Source organism: Lepidochelys kempii, chromosome 4 (assembly GCF_965140265.1).
Source record: "Lepidochelys kempii isolate rLepKem1 chromosome 4, rLepKem1.hap2, whole genome shotgun sequence".
Lineage (NCBI taxonomy): Eukaryota > Metazoa > Chordata > Testudines > Cheloniidae > Lepidochelys > Lepidochelys kempii.
In genome coordinates this window covers 38,025,513-38,042,819 of record NC_133259.1, presented here as the reverse complement: position 1 = coordinate 38,042,819, position 17,307 = coordinate 38,025,513, and the positions used below count along the sequence as shown (strand labels likewise).

Genomic DNA, 17,307 nt, shown 5'->3' with positions numbered 1-17,307 from the left:
TGAAATGTGTTAGCCTAGCTCAGGCATAGGCAACCTATGGCACGCGTGCCAAAGGCGGCATGCGAGCTGATTTTCAGTGGCACTCACACTGCCCGGGTCCTGGCCACCGCTCGGGGGGGCTCTGCATTTTAATTTAATTTTAAATGAAGCTTCTTAAACATTTAAAAAACCTTATTTACTTACATACAATAATAGTTTAGTTATATATTATAGACTTATAGAAAGAGACCTTCTAAAAACATTAAAAGTGTATTACTGGCATGTGAAACCTTAAATTAGAGTGACTAAATGAAGACTTGCCACAACACTTCTGAAAGGCTGCCCACCCCTGGTCTAGCTCAACACTGCCCTATACTTCAGAGTTTTATATTCATCTTAATTTTTAGCCCCACTCAGGGAAAAGCACTAGTAAGTATGCTTGTAAACAAAACCTTCCTGTAACAAACAGATGCCCAAAGTGTTATTACAGGTGAGATCCAGCTTTCAAACACAATGAAACGAAATTCCTGGCATCAGAAGGTCTAAAGTCACGTGGGAGTTGGTTTTTGTTTTGCTTTAAATCAAATGCTAATAAAACAGTGGGGGCAGAAGAAGGGGGAGAGTGGTGGCTGAAGTTATCCTGTGGCTAGGTGCTGGCAGCACCCTGGGAATGGGGTGGCAGCTTCTTGTCTATTGAAACACTTATGCATTTGCTAGAAGGATACATGTTCTGGTGACATTGAGCAGGTTTGTCTGGGCAATCAATGGAAAACAAGATTGGATCTGTCGGAGTATAAAGCAGAAAGATAAAGGAAAGCGGTAGCTAGCTAGCTGGTTGGTTGGCTGGGGTCTGTAAAGGCTAACTGGAGGGAGACTGCCCAGCCAGCCATCAGCTGTGAATATGAACCCAGGCTTGGTTAGGAAGCAGGTCTCCTGTACCCTGTGTTGTGATTACTGAGCCTCCTATGCCCCATTGTCCAGCCTGCTTCCCTGTGACCAGAGGTTGGCTGGGGAGGTCTGTAAGGAGCACAGCTGGGTAGCAGGGAGTCAGGCTGGAGCAATGGGGTTAGGGAGGCACTGTCAGATAACTGAAGTAGCTGATGTTTGACATATGTGCCGGCTTCTCTTGGAGTAATAAAAATGGCTATGACAAAGCGAATAACTTTTTGTTGTGCTTAAATCTGAAGGGGGGCCAAGGCCTGAGCTGTGGTGCTAATGCAGATGGGTGAGATGTTCTGGATTTGCAGTTATAGAGATGAATTCATCCGTGCACTGTAGGCCCTTTGCTCCAGCTAAACCAGCATGAAAGGACCTTGAATCCTCCCTCACTACTGGAAATATGTCTGGTTCAGGAGGCTCACTGCACAGCTTGCTTCTGCAAGATAGCCTGGTGCAAAGGGGGTATTGGGGTAGGACCAGCGTTTGCTGGAGTGGTCCTGCCCCACCCTCATTCTGCTTTTTTTGCACTTCCTCTGTATCTTGTGGGATCTGTGGTGTCTGGGGAGCGGACCCACATTCTGTTCTTTGGGGGCAAATGCAGCCCGTTCTCACCGCCTCCTAATAGAACAGTTCAAAGAGTTTTCTTCCACAAAGATCACCAGCCCCCCCAAAAAACCAAACCCCCTACTCTGTAGTCTTTTCCCCTGGGATAGAATGACTATGTCCAGATAAATTAAGTGATTTGTTCAAGTTCACACAGTAAGGCTGGGGAAGAGATGGGAACAAAAAGTTGTTCTCTTCTTGACTCTGTTTGTGTTGCCTTAAGGTTTTCATTGTATCCCTTTCAGTAACAAAAATGTGAGTCTCGTAGGATGCTATGGAGTAAGAGTTGATAGAAATCTTTCCTTTACAGACTCGTAAGGAAGACTCCCATTTGGAATGAGAATAATATCGGAATGAGCCAACAAGGTTATGTTGCAACACCTCCATATTCCCAATCCCAACCGGGTATTGGAGGTTTTTCTACAGGCTTTGGACCACCTACATCTTCACCTCTTTATGGGCATTATGGCAACCCAAACCCATCATACTCGGCATCTCAGTCAGGTAAGGCAGTACTAGTGTACTATATACTCAGGGCCTGATTCTTAATTGTCTTGCATCTCATGTAATCATTTACACCAGTGAAAAATTCTCTGTTCTGATTTGGTGGTGTCTTATACCAACTTCGCAAATGATAAGACAATATGCAGAGCAAGAAAGAATCAGGCCTTTCATGTATACTTACACTGCATGTGAGGTTTGCTTTGCAGGGAACAGTAAGTAGTATTTGTGTTTGGATACCACAGTGATAAGAAATGCCTAATATATGCAGAGAGAAGGAAAGAGTTAAAAATCTTTTCTGAAAACAAAGAGAGGTGTTTCCTAAGCTAACCTCTTTGATGGGAGGTGTCAACTTCAGAAATGAGCTGTTTTCTGCTGTAGGACCAATAATTGATTTAAAAGATTAATGAGATCCTAACCGGGATCTAGACTGTGAACATCCAGTTGGTACTGTACTCAGTATTGTACTCATTGAGATTGTCTTTTCAGTGGTGGGGTCAGTTAAAAAGAGGAAAACATAGGCCAGCTATCTGATCATATAGGAACCAATTGGCTTCTAATAGGGAAAATAGCCTGGCTAGTTTTTATAGGCTGGGTGGAAAGTTGCTCACTATATCTCAGTATGATGTGTCTACTGATTAATACATTGTAATTGACAGACATCAGATAAAGCAAAGCAGGACAAACATGTAGCTGCAGTGAATATTTGTACTTACACCTATGTCAGGATACAAAACTCAAAAAAAGATTGCCAAACTGGGGCTCCAGATTTTTTAAAAAGTAGAGAATGTGATTGAACTTATATAGGATTGATGCAAGAAAATGACCAAAGATTTATACTGGCAACCTATATAAGACCAGATTCTCTACTCGCTGACCTGTGTAAATCAGGTGTCATTTCAATGAAGTTAAAGGAGTATATACTGGAGAGAAAAATCAGGGCAGTAGCCTTTAATCAAAGAGTAAGGCTTAAAAAGGGGGCGAGAAAAACTTAACAACATTGGTGGGCAGGATACTGAGTCTGCAAAGGGAAATGACATACAAGTTTTGGCCAACATCAGAGAGGCGGGTAGAGCACATATTAAGGTGTTTGAGCTGTCCTTCAAGGCTTTTATAGAAGGTAGGTAAAAGAGGACTATAAGAAGATGAAAACTTAGATTAGGATTTACATTTTTCAGATATTAAGCAGGATCGACAGCTAATTAGAAGGCTGATTTCTTCATATTGCATAAGATTGTATATGTAGTTTGTTGAATAGCCTGTCTACTTTTCTTGTTCTCATGAAATGAGTGACAGGAACAAATTCAGCCTAGAGCGAGGAGCCAGGACTCTTTATCAAATGCAGTGCAACCTTCATACCAAGACTGAGTTTGGACAAATGAAATCGAAGAACCTCTAGAAATTAGAAGTTTTTTTGATATGGAATATTCAGAAAGGAGAGTACCAAAGTTGGTAGCCATCCAAACTTTAACTTTAAGGAAAGTTAACCTAAAAGAAAAATAATCCAAGAAACACTGATTGGAACATTAATTGTGTTACATTATTGTTCTTTATAAATTGTAATCTCCGTACCGTTGGTCAGCAATTTGGATTTCTCAATGTTTAAGCAACACTCCTACTGTAGGGATACTGGTTACAGGTGAGCTGCATTCTTATGGTAAGCCTGTATTGTCAGGCTCTTTCAGTTTTCTGAAAAGGACTGTCTTACTGAGGAAAACTTAACTGTTGGTGTTTCTTCTTACTAAAAAGCTTAATGAGTAGGCTAGGAATTCCCAAATAAACTTTCCGAATAAAAGTGCACAGGTCCTTTCCTGCACTAATTCGGAGACTCTTTCCTAGCTCTTAATTTTTTTTCTCATCTTTCCCTTCCCTACCTTTCTTAGAATCCTTTTCACCTTCCTACTCTGATTTTTTTCTTTCCTTTCCTGCACAATCTCTTTCCTTCTGTTTCTCCTTCTCTTCCCCCTTTGTTCCATTGTAGTAACCTGGGAACAAGCACCTGCTGCCAACCAAGAAGGGTAATAGAGGGCCTGTAGCTGAGATGCAGCAACACAGAGTGCTGTCCTGGGGAGAGATGGCCATTGAGAGGGCAGTTTGAGTGATGGGGCTTGGGATCTACTGGAGAGGAGGTATTTAGAAGGTGGTTAGAGAAGAAGGAGGCGAAAAGAAGCGTCACTAATGTAAAAAGGGGATTTGCTGAGCAAGCTGTATTAGAGGAAGCTGGACCTTGAAGGGCAGCATGCTAGGAGCCTGGCTGCAAGGGTTATAGATCGTATGCCCAGTGAGGTTGACCATTGGGACACTGATGGAGGTACAATCTGGGAAGTGGGCGTGATCCTCCGGCTTGAGGATCTGTTGTTTGTGGGTGAACCTGTTGGAAAGAGTTGTGGTCATCACAGTGCCAAAGCAAAGGAGTATCACAAGCCGGAGAGAGATGAAGCTGGACTTTGAAGCCAGGGTGAGGAGTTACTGATTCCCTCTTGGGGTGACACAAGGTGGTGTTGAAAAAACTTTCTATTTTGATGGTAACTTTAGTTTATTTTCCTAAGCAAGTATTTGATGTTACCTTATATAATAATATTATTTTATTATTTATATTGTTCCTGTCAAATTTCTGGATTTACCCCTTTATAAAGTTTAACATTTAAGGTTGTCGCCATAGCATAGCTGAGGCCTAGGTTGCTGTTTATAATCTGTGCTTATTAGTGTACAAAAACTAGCATCCTTGAAAGCAATAAAGGAATGGGAAATGCTGAAAAAGAGAGGAAGGTGAGAAGGAAGTCATAAATGGTGAGCATTGTTGATGGATTTTTTTAATTAATTTCTGTGCCTGGCTCTGAATTCATCCAGTCTTGGCTATTGGTATTGAAACCGTAATTCTTATATCTCCCAATTGTTCTGTTCCAGTAAGTCCTCATTTAATGGATTTAATGCATTTTTATATCTATTATAAATGTATTTAAATGTGACTTATTTTAGGTATGTTGAAATCTACTGTGCCTTTTGGGTCCTCTGCTCCTGTTGGATCTCCACCTCCTGGCACCCATCAGTATAGCCAGACCAACCTCCAGAATGGCCCCCATTCAACTGGACATCAGCCACACAGGTGATTTTCAAGAAATAGCATGGATTAGATCTAACTTTTTCTTTATATATTTTTTTCATAGCTGATCCATAGGTATTCAGCCATTTCTGACCCATCTAACTTGAGGACTGTTCAGTTTCCAGGTTTAGCTTTTAAGTGAAAGTAAATTTTGGGTCACAAGTTGCTTTGAAATGGTCAGCCAGTCTTCTGGGGATAGGAAAAAGGAGAAAGCGTCCAAGAAGGAGTAGGTAAATTTTAGGGCTGTCGATTTATCACAGTTAACTCATGATTAACCAGGGAGCATTTGATTTAAATCACTAGTCAGGAAGACTCTATTTAATCATGGATTTCTACATAGAAGTGCATTCTTGTTGGTTGTTATAACCTTAATACATATTCTTCACAACTCAGAGATAGGTGTAGGTTTCATTTTTAGAAGGTACACACGATGTATTTTAAAAGTGATTTATTTTGAAAACTTTTCAGATTAGTTTTACAGCTATATCAGAAAATGAATGATTGTTTGGATATTTCATTTACCAAAGGTAATTGAAGCAGATATTTATGAAGTCACTGGGGGGGGGTGAACTATCTCCAATTCAACAGGTTAATCATTAATATTTGGAGGATTTTCTTTCCATGCTGTATTAGGAGGAGAACATCACCAGACAGACATTTAAATTATTTTATTTAAGTAAAACAACAATGTTATGTATTCTGGATTATTTTCTTCAACAGCAAACATATAATATTTTAACAAAACAAGCATATGAATTTTTGAATTTAGTTAAACATTCAAGTTATTTAAAATCAGGTTTGTTTTTGTTAAAATTGTTTTTAACTAAAATAGTTATGAAATATTTAAAACAACAAAAATTAAATGGACTGTCAGCCAGGTCAACATGAGAAACTTAAAATATTGGCTTCTGCAGCTAACTCTGTTGTCTTCACCTTCATTTTCCTGTTTGTTCATAATCTGGAAAAGAAAAACAAACTTTCCTGCTTTTTCAGGTCTCACACGATTTCTCAATTTGGAATGAATTAGCCCAAGGGAAGAAAATATATTCTTTTTACACGGGCAGAAGAAGCTACTGCTTTTAAAAGAGAGATTGACACTTCAACAGTCTCTGAATCCAAGTGTTTAAGTGACTTCCACCAGTTCACTGATGTGACTTTCTTTAAAACATCAGCAAACATATATTTCTTGAATGGTTCACCCTGAGCTCTGAAGTTTATTATAGTTGGCATTATGGAGGGATGATTGCTGGATGTCCATGTCAGAGCCATCTCCTCCTCTTCAGCAGTTAAGGTTTGACCCTGGTACCGAGTATTGAGAATATTTGCAAGAAAATGAGCTGGAGATCGTGCTTGTCCCATTCGTTTTTTAATGCTTGTAATTTAACTCTGTCATTGCATATTTCTCTTTTTAAGATCTATCTCAGTTCCTTCCAGATTCAGCAGCATCAGCAACAAAAAAGCTATTTCCCTGCATTTTGTTCAAGGCTACAGAAATATGCTTCAGGGTACTCAGCATGTGTTCGACACATCTCTTAAGCCCAATGTTGAGAACTTTGGCTGTGATAGTGCCGTCTATTTTTTCACGATTTTGTTCACAGATTGTCATCAGATTAGGCCAGTTCTTGGTACAGTGCTCAAAACAGTACACTACTGAGTTCCATTGTAAGTCTTGTGGGAGAGTTGGCTTGCTTCCTCCCACTTTTTTTCAGAGCAGCTGCTGCAAAGTGGTTGTTTCAGAAGTATTTTGCAATTTCCACATTAGCCTTTATTTCTGGAACACTGAAGTTTTTGGCTAAGAAATGCATCAAATGAGCACAGCAACCATATGTTATTAGCTTGGGACTCTCTTCTAAATTTCTTCTCATCTTGGATACATTTGCAGCATTGTCTGTTACCACGCTGTGTACTAGACATTTGAATTTTTCCCCACAGTTTGTTATAGCTTTTACTGCTACTTCTTGTAAGTATTCTGCTGTGTGTACATTTGTTTCTGTAAGGAAGACATTCCATTCTTCTGTTGTTACCCAAGCACATACAACAGGATCATTGTGGACATTGCTCCAGCCATCATGGCTCAAGTTAACAATTTCACCCTCTAGACCTTTTGCACACTGCTCAATTTCTCTTTCATACACTTTATCCAGCAATTTGCCTGCGATGTCTGCTCTGTTGGGTGGACTGTATCCTGGTCTTAATGACTGAACCATGTTACTGAAGTGTGGGTTCTCAATCATACGGAAAGGAGCGTTTGCGGCAAAAACAAACAGGGCAATTTTTTTTATCAATTACCTCTTTTTGTAATCTGCTGTTTCTTATCACAAAGTTATCTACGGTTGTTTCTGGATGATGGAGATTTTTTTTTCTTTTTGCTATAGGTGATATACTGTGGCTATGTGACATACATGATGTGACTGAAACACTATCATTAGCAGATAACTCTGAAACTATAGAAAATGATGGTGATCTTGAAGGTGGATAGTCTTCAGAATCCTGTATGTTGAGGATGGATTCTCCCAAACAAAATAAGTTATTTAATTATTATTACCATACTGCTTATTTAGTATTTCTCATTGCATTCACTGACATTCAGTACTATTTTAAAGGTGAAATTGTAAAAGGAAGATCTGCCTATTTCAGCTATTTATTTTTTTATCACAACTGCATCTAAAATGATAGTACAATAGAATAACAACTATATTTTTTGCTCAAACATGAGAATTCAAGAACAGTCCAGAAGAAAGAAGTATGGAATTAAAAAAGTTTACCAACCTGAAGATCCCGCATGTTCAGACATGTTCCTTTCATCATTGTCAATGCAGCTTTCTCCTGAGAAGGAACACTTCTCATGATGTTGTTAATTTGGGCAACCAGGCCTTGCATTTCTTTGTTGCACTGTTTGCATTTTGCACACATGCCTCTCTTACGCACAGGTGTAGAGGAACTTCATTAAAATATTCCCAAACTGGGTCTCTTTTACGGTCTGCTGCCATTATAGGTTTTCCCTTCTAGTGAGAGAATGGTATGGTAGATCTCAAATCAATGAAGGCTGCACTCAGAAAGACCTCAAGATTTCTGGAATATGTTGCTCAAAGAGTTTCATTTTTGTTCTTACTGCCTGTCCCTCCCTTCTCATATTTATCGCCAGATTACTTCTCCTTGTCCAGATCTATTCTGTCCCCACCATCTTCTATTCATTGAACTTTTTGAAACGTTGCACTTTTAGAGAGAGGTAAGGGATTGACTTTGTGTGCACAAATTTGCATAGGGACAATAGGGTTGAGGTCTGTTATTTCTCACCTCTATATATTGTTTAAAACATTTTTGCTGTTAACCAGCATGTTATCCAGGGGTGAAAGTAAAACTGAGCTCTTACCAGAATGGGCCCAGCTCTGGCCTCCGTGGAAGGGACGGGGCCTTGGGCGGAAGGGGCGGGGCTGGTGTGTCAGCGTCCCCCAGCCAGCCCATCTGCGCTGCCTGACCTGCATCGCCCGGGGCTCCAGTGGCGATTTAAAGGGCCCGGGGCTCCAGCAGTGCCTTTTAAATTGCGGCCCCGGGGCAGCTACGTCTTTTGCCCCGCCCCACCCCGCGCCACCCTGTCGGCGGCCTGGGGGCGGGGAAGGGGCAATGACATTAAAGCGCTGCTGTTCGGACCGGTACTGGTGGCCACTTTATGCCGGTACGCTGTACCGGCCCATACCACTTTACTTTAACCCCTGATGTTATCTCTGGAGACGCAAATCCACAGTTTGAGAACTGCAAAACGAAACATCTCTGACGGTATCGTCTAGACTGAGCACTGAGTCCCATTGGGTAGCTAGAAAGATGAACCTAAATAATCAGTACAGAAGCCTGTGGAACCCCATAAAATTGGGTCCCTAATCCATGAACTACTGGAACTCATTTACAAAACTTTTCTTAAACATTACATGAATATATTGTCTGACTATAGAATTAGAATTTATAATCCCTATTCCATGACGAGATCTCTTTGAGCTATAATGTATCTTAATTAAAACTATCTTTAGATTGCTTTTTTCCTCAAAAAGCATTCTATCAAAAAAAAATCCAATTTAAATTTTAAAAAATCTAATTTTTTTAAAAATTTTTTTAAAAAAAATCATTGATTTTTATCCACGCTGTGATTAACTCAGAAAAAATTAATCATGATTAATCGCACTTTTAAACAATAGAATATCAATTGAAATTTATTAAATATTTTTGGATGTTTTTCTACATTTTCAAATATATTGATTTCTACTAGAACACAGAATACAAAGTGTACAGTGCTCACTATTGATTACAAATATTTGCACTGTAAAAATGATAAAAGAAAGTATTTTTCAGTTCACCTCATACAAGTACTGTAGTGTAATCTCTTTATCATGATGGTGTAACTTACAAATGTAGGTTTTTTTGTTAGGTAACTGGACTCAAAAACAAAACAATGTAAAACTTTAGAGCCTACAGGTCCACTCATTCCTATTCTTGTTCAGCCAATCACTAAGAGAAACAAGCTTGTTTATCTTTATGGGAGATAATGCTGCCCGCTTCTTATTTACATTGTCACCTGAAAGTGAGAACAGGCATTTTTGTAGCCGGTGGTGCAAGGTATTCATGTGCCAGATATGCTAAACGTTCGTATACCCTTTCATGCTTCAGCCACCATTCCAGAGGATGTGCTTCCATGTTGCTGATGTGCATTTAAAAAAAAAACACATTAATTAAATTTGTGACTGAACTCCTTGGGAGGAGAATTGTATCTCTCCTGTTTTACCTGCATTCTGCCCTATATTTCTGCCCTATAGCAGTCTCGGATGGTGACCCAGCACATGTTCGTTTTAAGAAGACTTTCACAGCAGATTTGTCAAAACGCAAAGAAGGTACCAATATGAGATTTCTAAGGATAGCCACAGCACTCGACCCAAGGTTTAAGAATCTGAAGTGCATTCCAAAATCTGAGAGGGATGAGGTGTGGAGCATGCTTTCAGAAGTCTTAAAAGAGCAACACTCTGATGCAGAAACTACAGAACCCAAACCACCAAAAAAGAAAATCAACCTTCTGCTGGTGGCATCTGACTCAGACGATGAAAATGAACATACGTTGGTCCACTCTGCCTGGGATTGTTATTGAGCAGGATCCATCATCACCATGGACGCATGTTCTCTGGAGTGGTGGTTAAAGCATGAAGGGACACATGAATCTTTAGCACATAAATATCTTGTGACACCAGCTACTACAGTGCCATGCGAACCTCTGTTCTCACTTTCAGGTATATTGTAAACAAGAAGCGGGCAGCATTATCTAAGTAGGACTGAGTGGACTTGTAGGCTCTAAAGTTTCACATTGTTTTATTTTTGAATGCAGTTATTTTTTGTACATAATTCTACATTTGTAAGTTCAACTTTCATGATAAAGACATTGCATTACAGTACTTGTATTAGGCGAATTGAAAAATACTATTGCTTTTGTTTTTTACAGTGCAAGTATTTGTAATCAAAAATAAATATAATTAAATACCAAGGCATGCTGATTTAACACACAGTATTATGGAAAATATCTAACACAAAGAATGCTTGATAAACAGTAAAGTGAAATTTTTAAAATTGTACACTTTATATTCTGTGTTGTAATTGAAATCAACATCTTTGAAAATGTAGAAAACATCCAAAAATATTTAAATAAATGGTATTCTATTATTGCTTAACTGCGATTAATTTTTTTAATTGCTTGACAGCCCTAGTAAATTTACAAATAAATTGGGAACTATTCTTCTATTCCCAACTTCTGTTTGGACTTATTTTTAAGGTGGAAGCATAGATTGCATAAACAACCCAAGATTGTAGTTTAAAAATACTTGTATTATTACAAAATTTACAATTAAAAGCTTTATTGTAATAGCGATATGTATTCACTGTGCACCTTAATATGCTACTGGTGCTGGGCTGCTGGTATATTTAGGTGATTGAAGGCAAATGGCTTTTGTCCTTTTTCTTGCAATACATCCATGCTAGACACCAATAGACTTCTCATGCTCATTCTTGTATATTGGTGCATTCTGCTTTTCGGAGGAACAAGTCAGACCAGCTGTTTCAAATGAATGTTGTGCTCTGGAATGGCTATTGGGGTTAGAAGTGTAAATCTGATTCACTGGGGAAAAACACTGATCTTTGGATTCGTGGATCAAGTAACTATCTAATGCAGACTGAGGAATAATTTGGACCATGTGTTTCATACAACCTTTATGTAGGATATATTCCCTGAATAGAGAATCACCTTTGACCTTCTTTTCTATGTTTGATTAGAAATATAAAAATAGAAAGTGAACCAGCACTGAGAAAAGCTTTAGTATTGATTACACTTTTTTGTCTCCTCTACTTGGAGGAGACAAAGGCAACAAACAGGTGTTAGAAATACCATCTGTAATAGAAGTTACATTAATTTTCTGTATCTTTCTGTATCAAGTTTTCTTCTTATGACTAGAACCTCTTGATTTGTCATATAATGATGATTGCATTACATCAGTTGCCAGCTAATAGAGAGTAGAAGCTTGTGCATGTCTGTGCATTAATATTCAGTTTGCCTGCTTAGCAGTTTCTTTAAGCCAGCTTCCAACGTCACAGACAAAACTCAACAGCATGCCCTAAAGATATGAGGCTTTGTCAAATTCTTGGAGGCTGGTGGCTGCCTTCTCTTGATATAAGTTCTGTGATTTACTTTGGAGAAGAAGGTTGATGTTTGGTGAGCTTTGGTAGATGTTTGGGGAAAGTAGAGCGAGGACAAAGGGTTACAGGAGTGGGTAGAACAAGAAGAGTGTGAAATGAAATAGGGAAAGGATAAAATGAAGATGGCAGGAGGGATAAGAAGGAGAATGTGGAGGAAGATAATGAAGAGGGAGAAAGTTGACCACAGAGTGGTTCAGTAGCAATATTCGTAGTTTGTATAGTTTATAAATAAAAATATGTATGTAGCTGCCTTAGAAAAAAAGAAAATAGCTTAAATAAAATGGCTTCCAAGGAGTAACAAAAAGAATTGTATGGTAAGTTTCTAAATCCTTAGCTGTAACTATTTTTGGTTGCATGTTCTTTATTAATTTGGTGCTGTCTAGCAGCAATGTCTTAGACATCAGTGAGTCAAACTACTGTCTTCACATTTCTATTTTAGTTGTCGTCCAGATATATTTGTGAATAGTTTATTTTAAATAAAAATGTATTTGTGTGTGTTTTAATTAGATGTCAAAATTAGGAAGTTTTAGTTATTGCTAGTATTGTGGTAGAATCTAGAGGTGCCAGCTCATATTGGAGCCCCATTGTGTTATGCCCAAACACTTTTAGTGAGAGTCAGTTCCTGCTCTGGGTAGCTTGCAGCGTAAATAGACAAGATAGATGAAGGATGGGAGGGGAATCAGGGACATGGAGTAGCAAGGTGACTGACCTAATGTCAGGTCAGTGGTGATGCCAGGACTAGAATTACATCTCCTGACTCCCAGTCCTTTACTTCATCCGCTGTATATTGTGTACTATATCCTGATCCTATCCCTGTGTACTGCACATATTCTTACATTAGAAAGAACTGGTATTGTAGTTCAGGACAAAATAGAACAAGATAGCAAGAAAACAAAGTTATATTTTTCTTAAAGGAAAGGGCAGTTCCTTCATGTTCAGAGGTGAATTATGGTCAGAACAGTGTAGAGACCAGAACACCACCCACTGCTTCCCACACACAGGCTGTTCCTCTTTTCTCCGCATACAGAGATTCTTCAACTCTCTCCCCATTATTCCTCTCCCCCGCACCCCGATACATACACACACTCTCCCCTTGTTAATACAGTAGGAATCTTCCTCATCCACCCAAAACTAAGGCTGTCCCCTTGTACCCCACAGGTGGAAAAGGGGACAGATTATTTGACGTTTGGGTTCAGAATTTCAAAAGAACTTTTTAAACTGCACCAGTAAAATCTTACATACAGGTTTAGTTGCTTCTAATAAGTAATTATGTGTGCAAATGAATATTTGTTCTCTGTATAGGCACACCGTTTCCTCTGTGTGCGCACTTCATTTCTATTGTCATAAAAATATACATTGTGTGGGGACAATCTGAGGAGACTCCTTTGTAATTTTGGCCCTTATAGTCAGAGGTATCAGTGTCATTTGTGAGGAGATACTAGACTTTCTGGGTTGTGATTGGCTGAGATGATTTTTTTTCATATATATATATATATATATATATATATAACATAGTTTAATTTCTCTTCTCAGGTTTCAAGGCCCTTCACCTCGCAACAATGCAGCACCTTCCTATCCCCCATACTGCCCTCAATCACAGCCATCCTATCCAAATACTGCATCCTCTTCATCCACAACACAACTGGCTAATCAGCTCAGCACCCTGCAAATAAATAACTATGGTAATGGTTGCGTTATCATTTATCCATTTTCATCAGCTAAAGCTATTAGTAAAATATGATGAAAGAGCCAACAATTTATCTATTTTGATGTTTTCATAATGTTAAATAAGTCAAAAGTAAACTGTAGATTGCTCTTTGAGACCACTGTGTTGAGCAATGTTACTTACTCAGGTTCCTAAATGTCAGTCTCATCCTGCTCCTTCAAGTGTGTCTACCTTTAAATGTTCTTGTAAGAACCATATAGGGCAGTAGTTTTCAACCTGTGGTCCACAGACTAAGATTCCCAAAGGGGGCTGTACCTCCATTTGAAAAATTTTAGGTGTCTGCAAATGAAAAAAATTTGAAAACCAATATAGCCTGAAGATTTCAGAAGTGCTGAGTGCTAGTTTAACTGTGCTATCGTTAAAGGTAATAGTAAAATTCCCATTGACTTCTGTCGAAAGAGAGTTAGGGCAACACTATGAACTTTTAAAAATTCCACTTTACTGTTTATCAAGCATTCTTTGTGTTAGATATTTTCCATAATACTGCTTGTTAAATCAGCATGCCTTGGTATTTAATTGCTATTCCCACTAATGGATATTGAGACTAATTTTAGAAACTTGTCTTTTTTTAAAGTTTGGTTTGTCTTCGAAAGTGACTTAAAAAAAAAAAGGTAACTCAACAGATATGCTTTCTGGGTGTACTGAAAGTCATATCTGCTCACTTTAGAGTGCATTATGTCTTTACTCCGATTAACGCTGTAGAATGAACACAGCTATGAGAGGAGTGAACTGGACTCTATTCTTGCTTGCATAACATCATCAGAATTGTTAACAAAGTTCTACTTAAGGGCTTTATTGTGCCCTCATTTAAAACTGTGCACCTACACTGAAGACAATGGTGTTGCATAGATGTAACAGATGGCATAATTTGAAGACCATTACATTGCACAGTTGTAATGAAATCAGAATTTGGCCTGTAGAATCTTTTACCAGTAATGGTGTTTGAGAGTGAAAGAGCCCAGCTTGACTTTCAGATCCCAGGGTGAATTTGCTGTGGTGCCAATTAGAAAAAACTAATTTTTATTTGAAAATCAAGAAAACTGTGAAGTGAAGTTACTGGGACAGAATAATCATGGGACTCCTTTTGTCATTTTTTACAGTTACTTTTCAGAGTTGACCCTCACTTTAGTTTGATGTATAAGTAATTAATAATGGGGTTGCATAATTCACTAGCATAGCAGTAAACAGACTTAGCTTCCAGTGATGAAGTTCAGCTATATCCTGCTTTTAAAAGACCTGTTTCTGAAAGCAGATAACATAGGCATGAATTTTATGATGTTTGAAAGGTAATCTGGAGCTAAACACTTTGTGCTTTTTACAGTAGTAGCACCATTTTATAGGGAACCTTTTTGAGTCATTGTGCCAACCTCTGTGCTGACTGCCAAGTTCCCATATGCATTCATTTTACTTGTGCTGGAAGAGAGCGAGTGCTGTCTTTCTAGGCATATCTTTAAAAGTTTGATACTTTGATTTCTGCAATAGCAACCAAAACTTGAATGCAAATTAGAACAAAATCTATGAAAGCAAATTAATTGCTCAGGTCCACCTTTTCACATCCGCGCGCCTATTCTCTTTTCACAAAACATCTGGGTGAAGCATTTGGGTCTGCAAATTTTGGGTTTGTGCAAGAAGACAACTAGAAGACAAGAAGATGTGTAGTTTTCTAATATGGCATGCAAATGAAAGACTTTCATTTGCAAGCAAGCTGTGTGAGTGCCCAGAATATGTGTGTCACCCCTTCCGTGTTGGGGACTGAACTCTGAAGGTTTGGGAAATATCTGTTGTAAAATCATTTTCTGGATGAAGTAGGGATCCAAGAAGTTACAAAATAAGGTTTCTAACTATGCTATGATATGGTCATGAGCCAAACTCTGTGGCCTTTCATCAGGCAAAACTTGGGTCATTGGGCATTTTGCTCTATTTAGGAGTGGAGAATCTGGCTCTCTGACAATAAGAAAGTGCATGTATTTTCTTACCTACTCAAGCTGATGAAGTTCCCTTGGAATGAGGATTATATTGGGATCATATAAGAAATACTGTGCTAATACAATTAGGGATCACATAATTCTGAGAGTTATATTATGTTACTAAACCTGTTTTCAGCTTTGCTGGAGCTACTGCTGGGTTCTTGTTGAAATATCAACTCTCACATTAGTTTTTGTGCTTTTTGTTGACTCTGTTGCGATAGTTCTTTGTTCTGTTCCCAGCAAAGATTGGTTGGTTTTTGTGTTTATTTTATTTTTTAATAGTAGAGTTTAAATTTAGTCTGTATGCAAACCTCCCATTGACTTCAATTGGTTGGTTCTATAGACCTACTGAAAGTTACAGAGTGCAAGCTTAGGGCTGGATCTCATTCATATCAGTTTGGAATTTACCTTTGACTTGAATAAAAGCAGGACTGGGCTCCCATCTCTGTTTGTGTGTCTTATTTTGGGGTTTTTTTGACTGTCACCTGTGTTGTTTAGAAGGATTAATGAGGACAACTACAAAGTAGTATGATACCAGATAAAACCTTCCAAATTCAGGAGTAGATCCCTAGCTAGCATAAGTTCAGTATCACTCCATTGTCTTTACTAGTTGCTGACTCCAATGAAATGAAACCAGTTTATTCTAGCTAGGATCTTGCCCTCAGTTTGTGCAATTAATTGCAAAGATGGGGATGGGGGGAGCTTTTAAAATATTCCTTAGCCTAACGGATTAAATGCACTGAGAGTGCAAATGCACAGTGACATTATGCCTGCTTTACACAGGGCTAGATTTGGTCCAGCATTTTTATTATACTTCTGTAAGATGTTTCAGACTAGGCAAAAATAATTGATTTGTGTTACTGTTAATAGTTTGCCTTTAGAAAATATTTTTTTGCCATTCCCCTGTCATTTAAGTGTAGACCTTAAATAGTCCTTAGTCTACTGAAGGTATACGTTTTACACGGCTCTGTTTCTCCTACTTACACTGATATTTTGGTTGACTCCAAAGCGAAGCAAGAAAAGAAAATGTAAGATTTAGGGACCAGATCCTCAGCTAATCTAAATTGGCATAGCTCCACTGAAGTCAGCAGATCCTAGGCTATGTCAGTTCATACCATCTGAGGATATGGTGGGCTTATATTTTGTAGGTGAGGGTTTTGTTTACTAATTAAAATGTCTAACTAAATATCTTTTAGTGTTTTAAGCTTTTTGAGCAAGAAGTCATTCTACAGAGTTTTAGTTGACGTACTTTTATCTCTCCTGAAAATTCTTTCTTACAAGGTCTGTCAGGTGAAATTTGACTCAAAACGTAAAAAAACCAAACATTTACAATATGTAAGCCCCAAAGCAATATTTCTATAAGCATGATAATTTCATTTGGAAATAGGTTGTTTTTCTTATGAGCAGATAAGTATTCCTGTGCGGTGTGTGTAAAACATACATTGCAGCATTTAGTACCTGAGAACCTGAAACTGAAGAGGATTGTAAACAACATGAAATGAGTGGCATGTTTTTTCTCCAATGGACCAATCCTAGTAAATTGGAGAAAGTAAACACATCATAAAAAGAAAATTGGATATTTCAGTATTCTTTGCTTTTAATAACCTAAGCCTAAACTTTTAAAAGTAACTAGTCCCAGATCAAGATACCTTAAGGGCATAACTTTTCAGAGGGTTTGTACTTAACATTTTGTGAAAATCAGACCTCAGAGTGACAAGTTGGGCACCCAAAATTACTAAGCACTTTAGAAAACTTAAGCTGTGACA

At 38.4% G+C, this 17,307-nt stretch overlaps 1 protein-coding gene across 3 annotated transcripts in view; it reads left to right on the top strand.

The window, feature by feature from the left end:
- Nucleotides 1–17,307, top strand: part of SEC24D (SEC24 homolog D, COPII coat complex component) — a 95,095-nt gene that overhangs the window by 3,355 nt on the left and 74,433 nt on the right. The window contains exons 2-4 of one of the 3 annotated variants that reach the window (XM_073340990.1): nucleotides 1,832–2,025; nucleotides 5,002–5,128; nucleotides 13,382–13,530. In XM_073340990.1, the coding sequence (XP_073197091.1) occupies nucleotides 1,875–2,025; nucleotides 5,002–5,128; nucleotides 13,382–13,530 (427 nt within the window). In that variant the 5' untranslated portion in view covers nucleotides 1,832–1,874. Of the gene's footprint in view, nucleotides 1–1,831; nucleotides 2,026–5,001; nucleotides 5,129–13,381; nucleotides 13,531–17,307 lie in introns of those variants that run through there. The other 2 variants (XM_073340991.1, XM_073340993.1) reach the window with 2 other exon arrangements.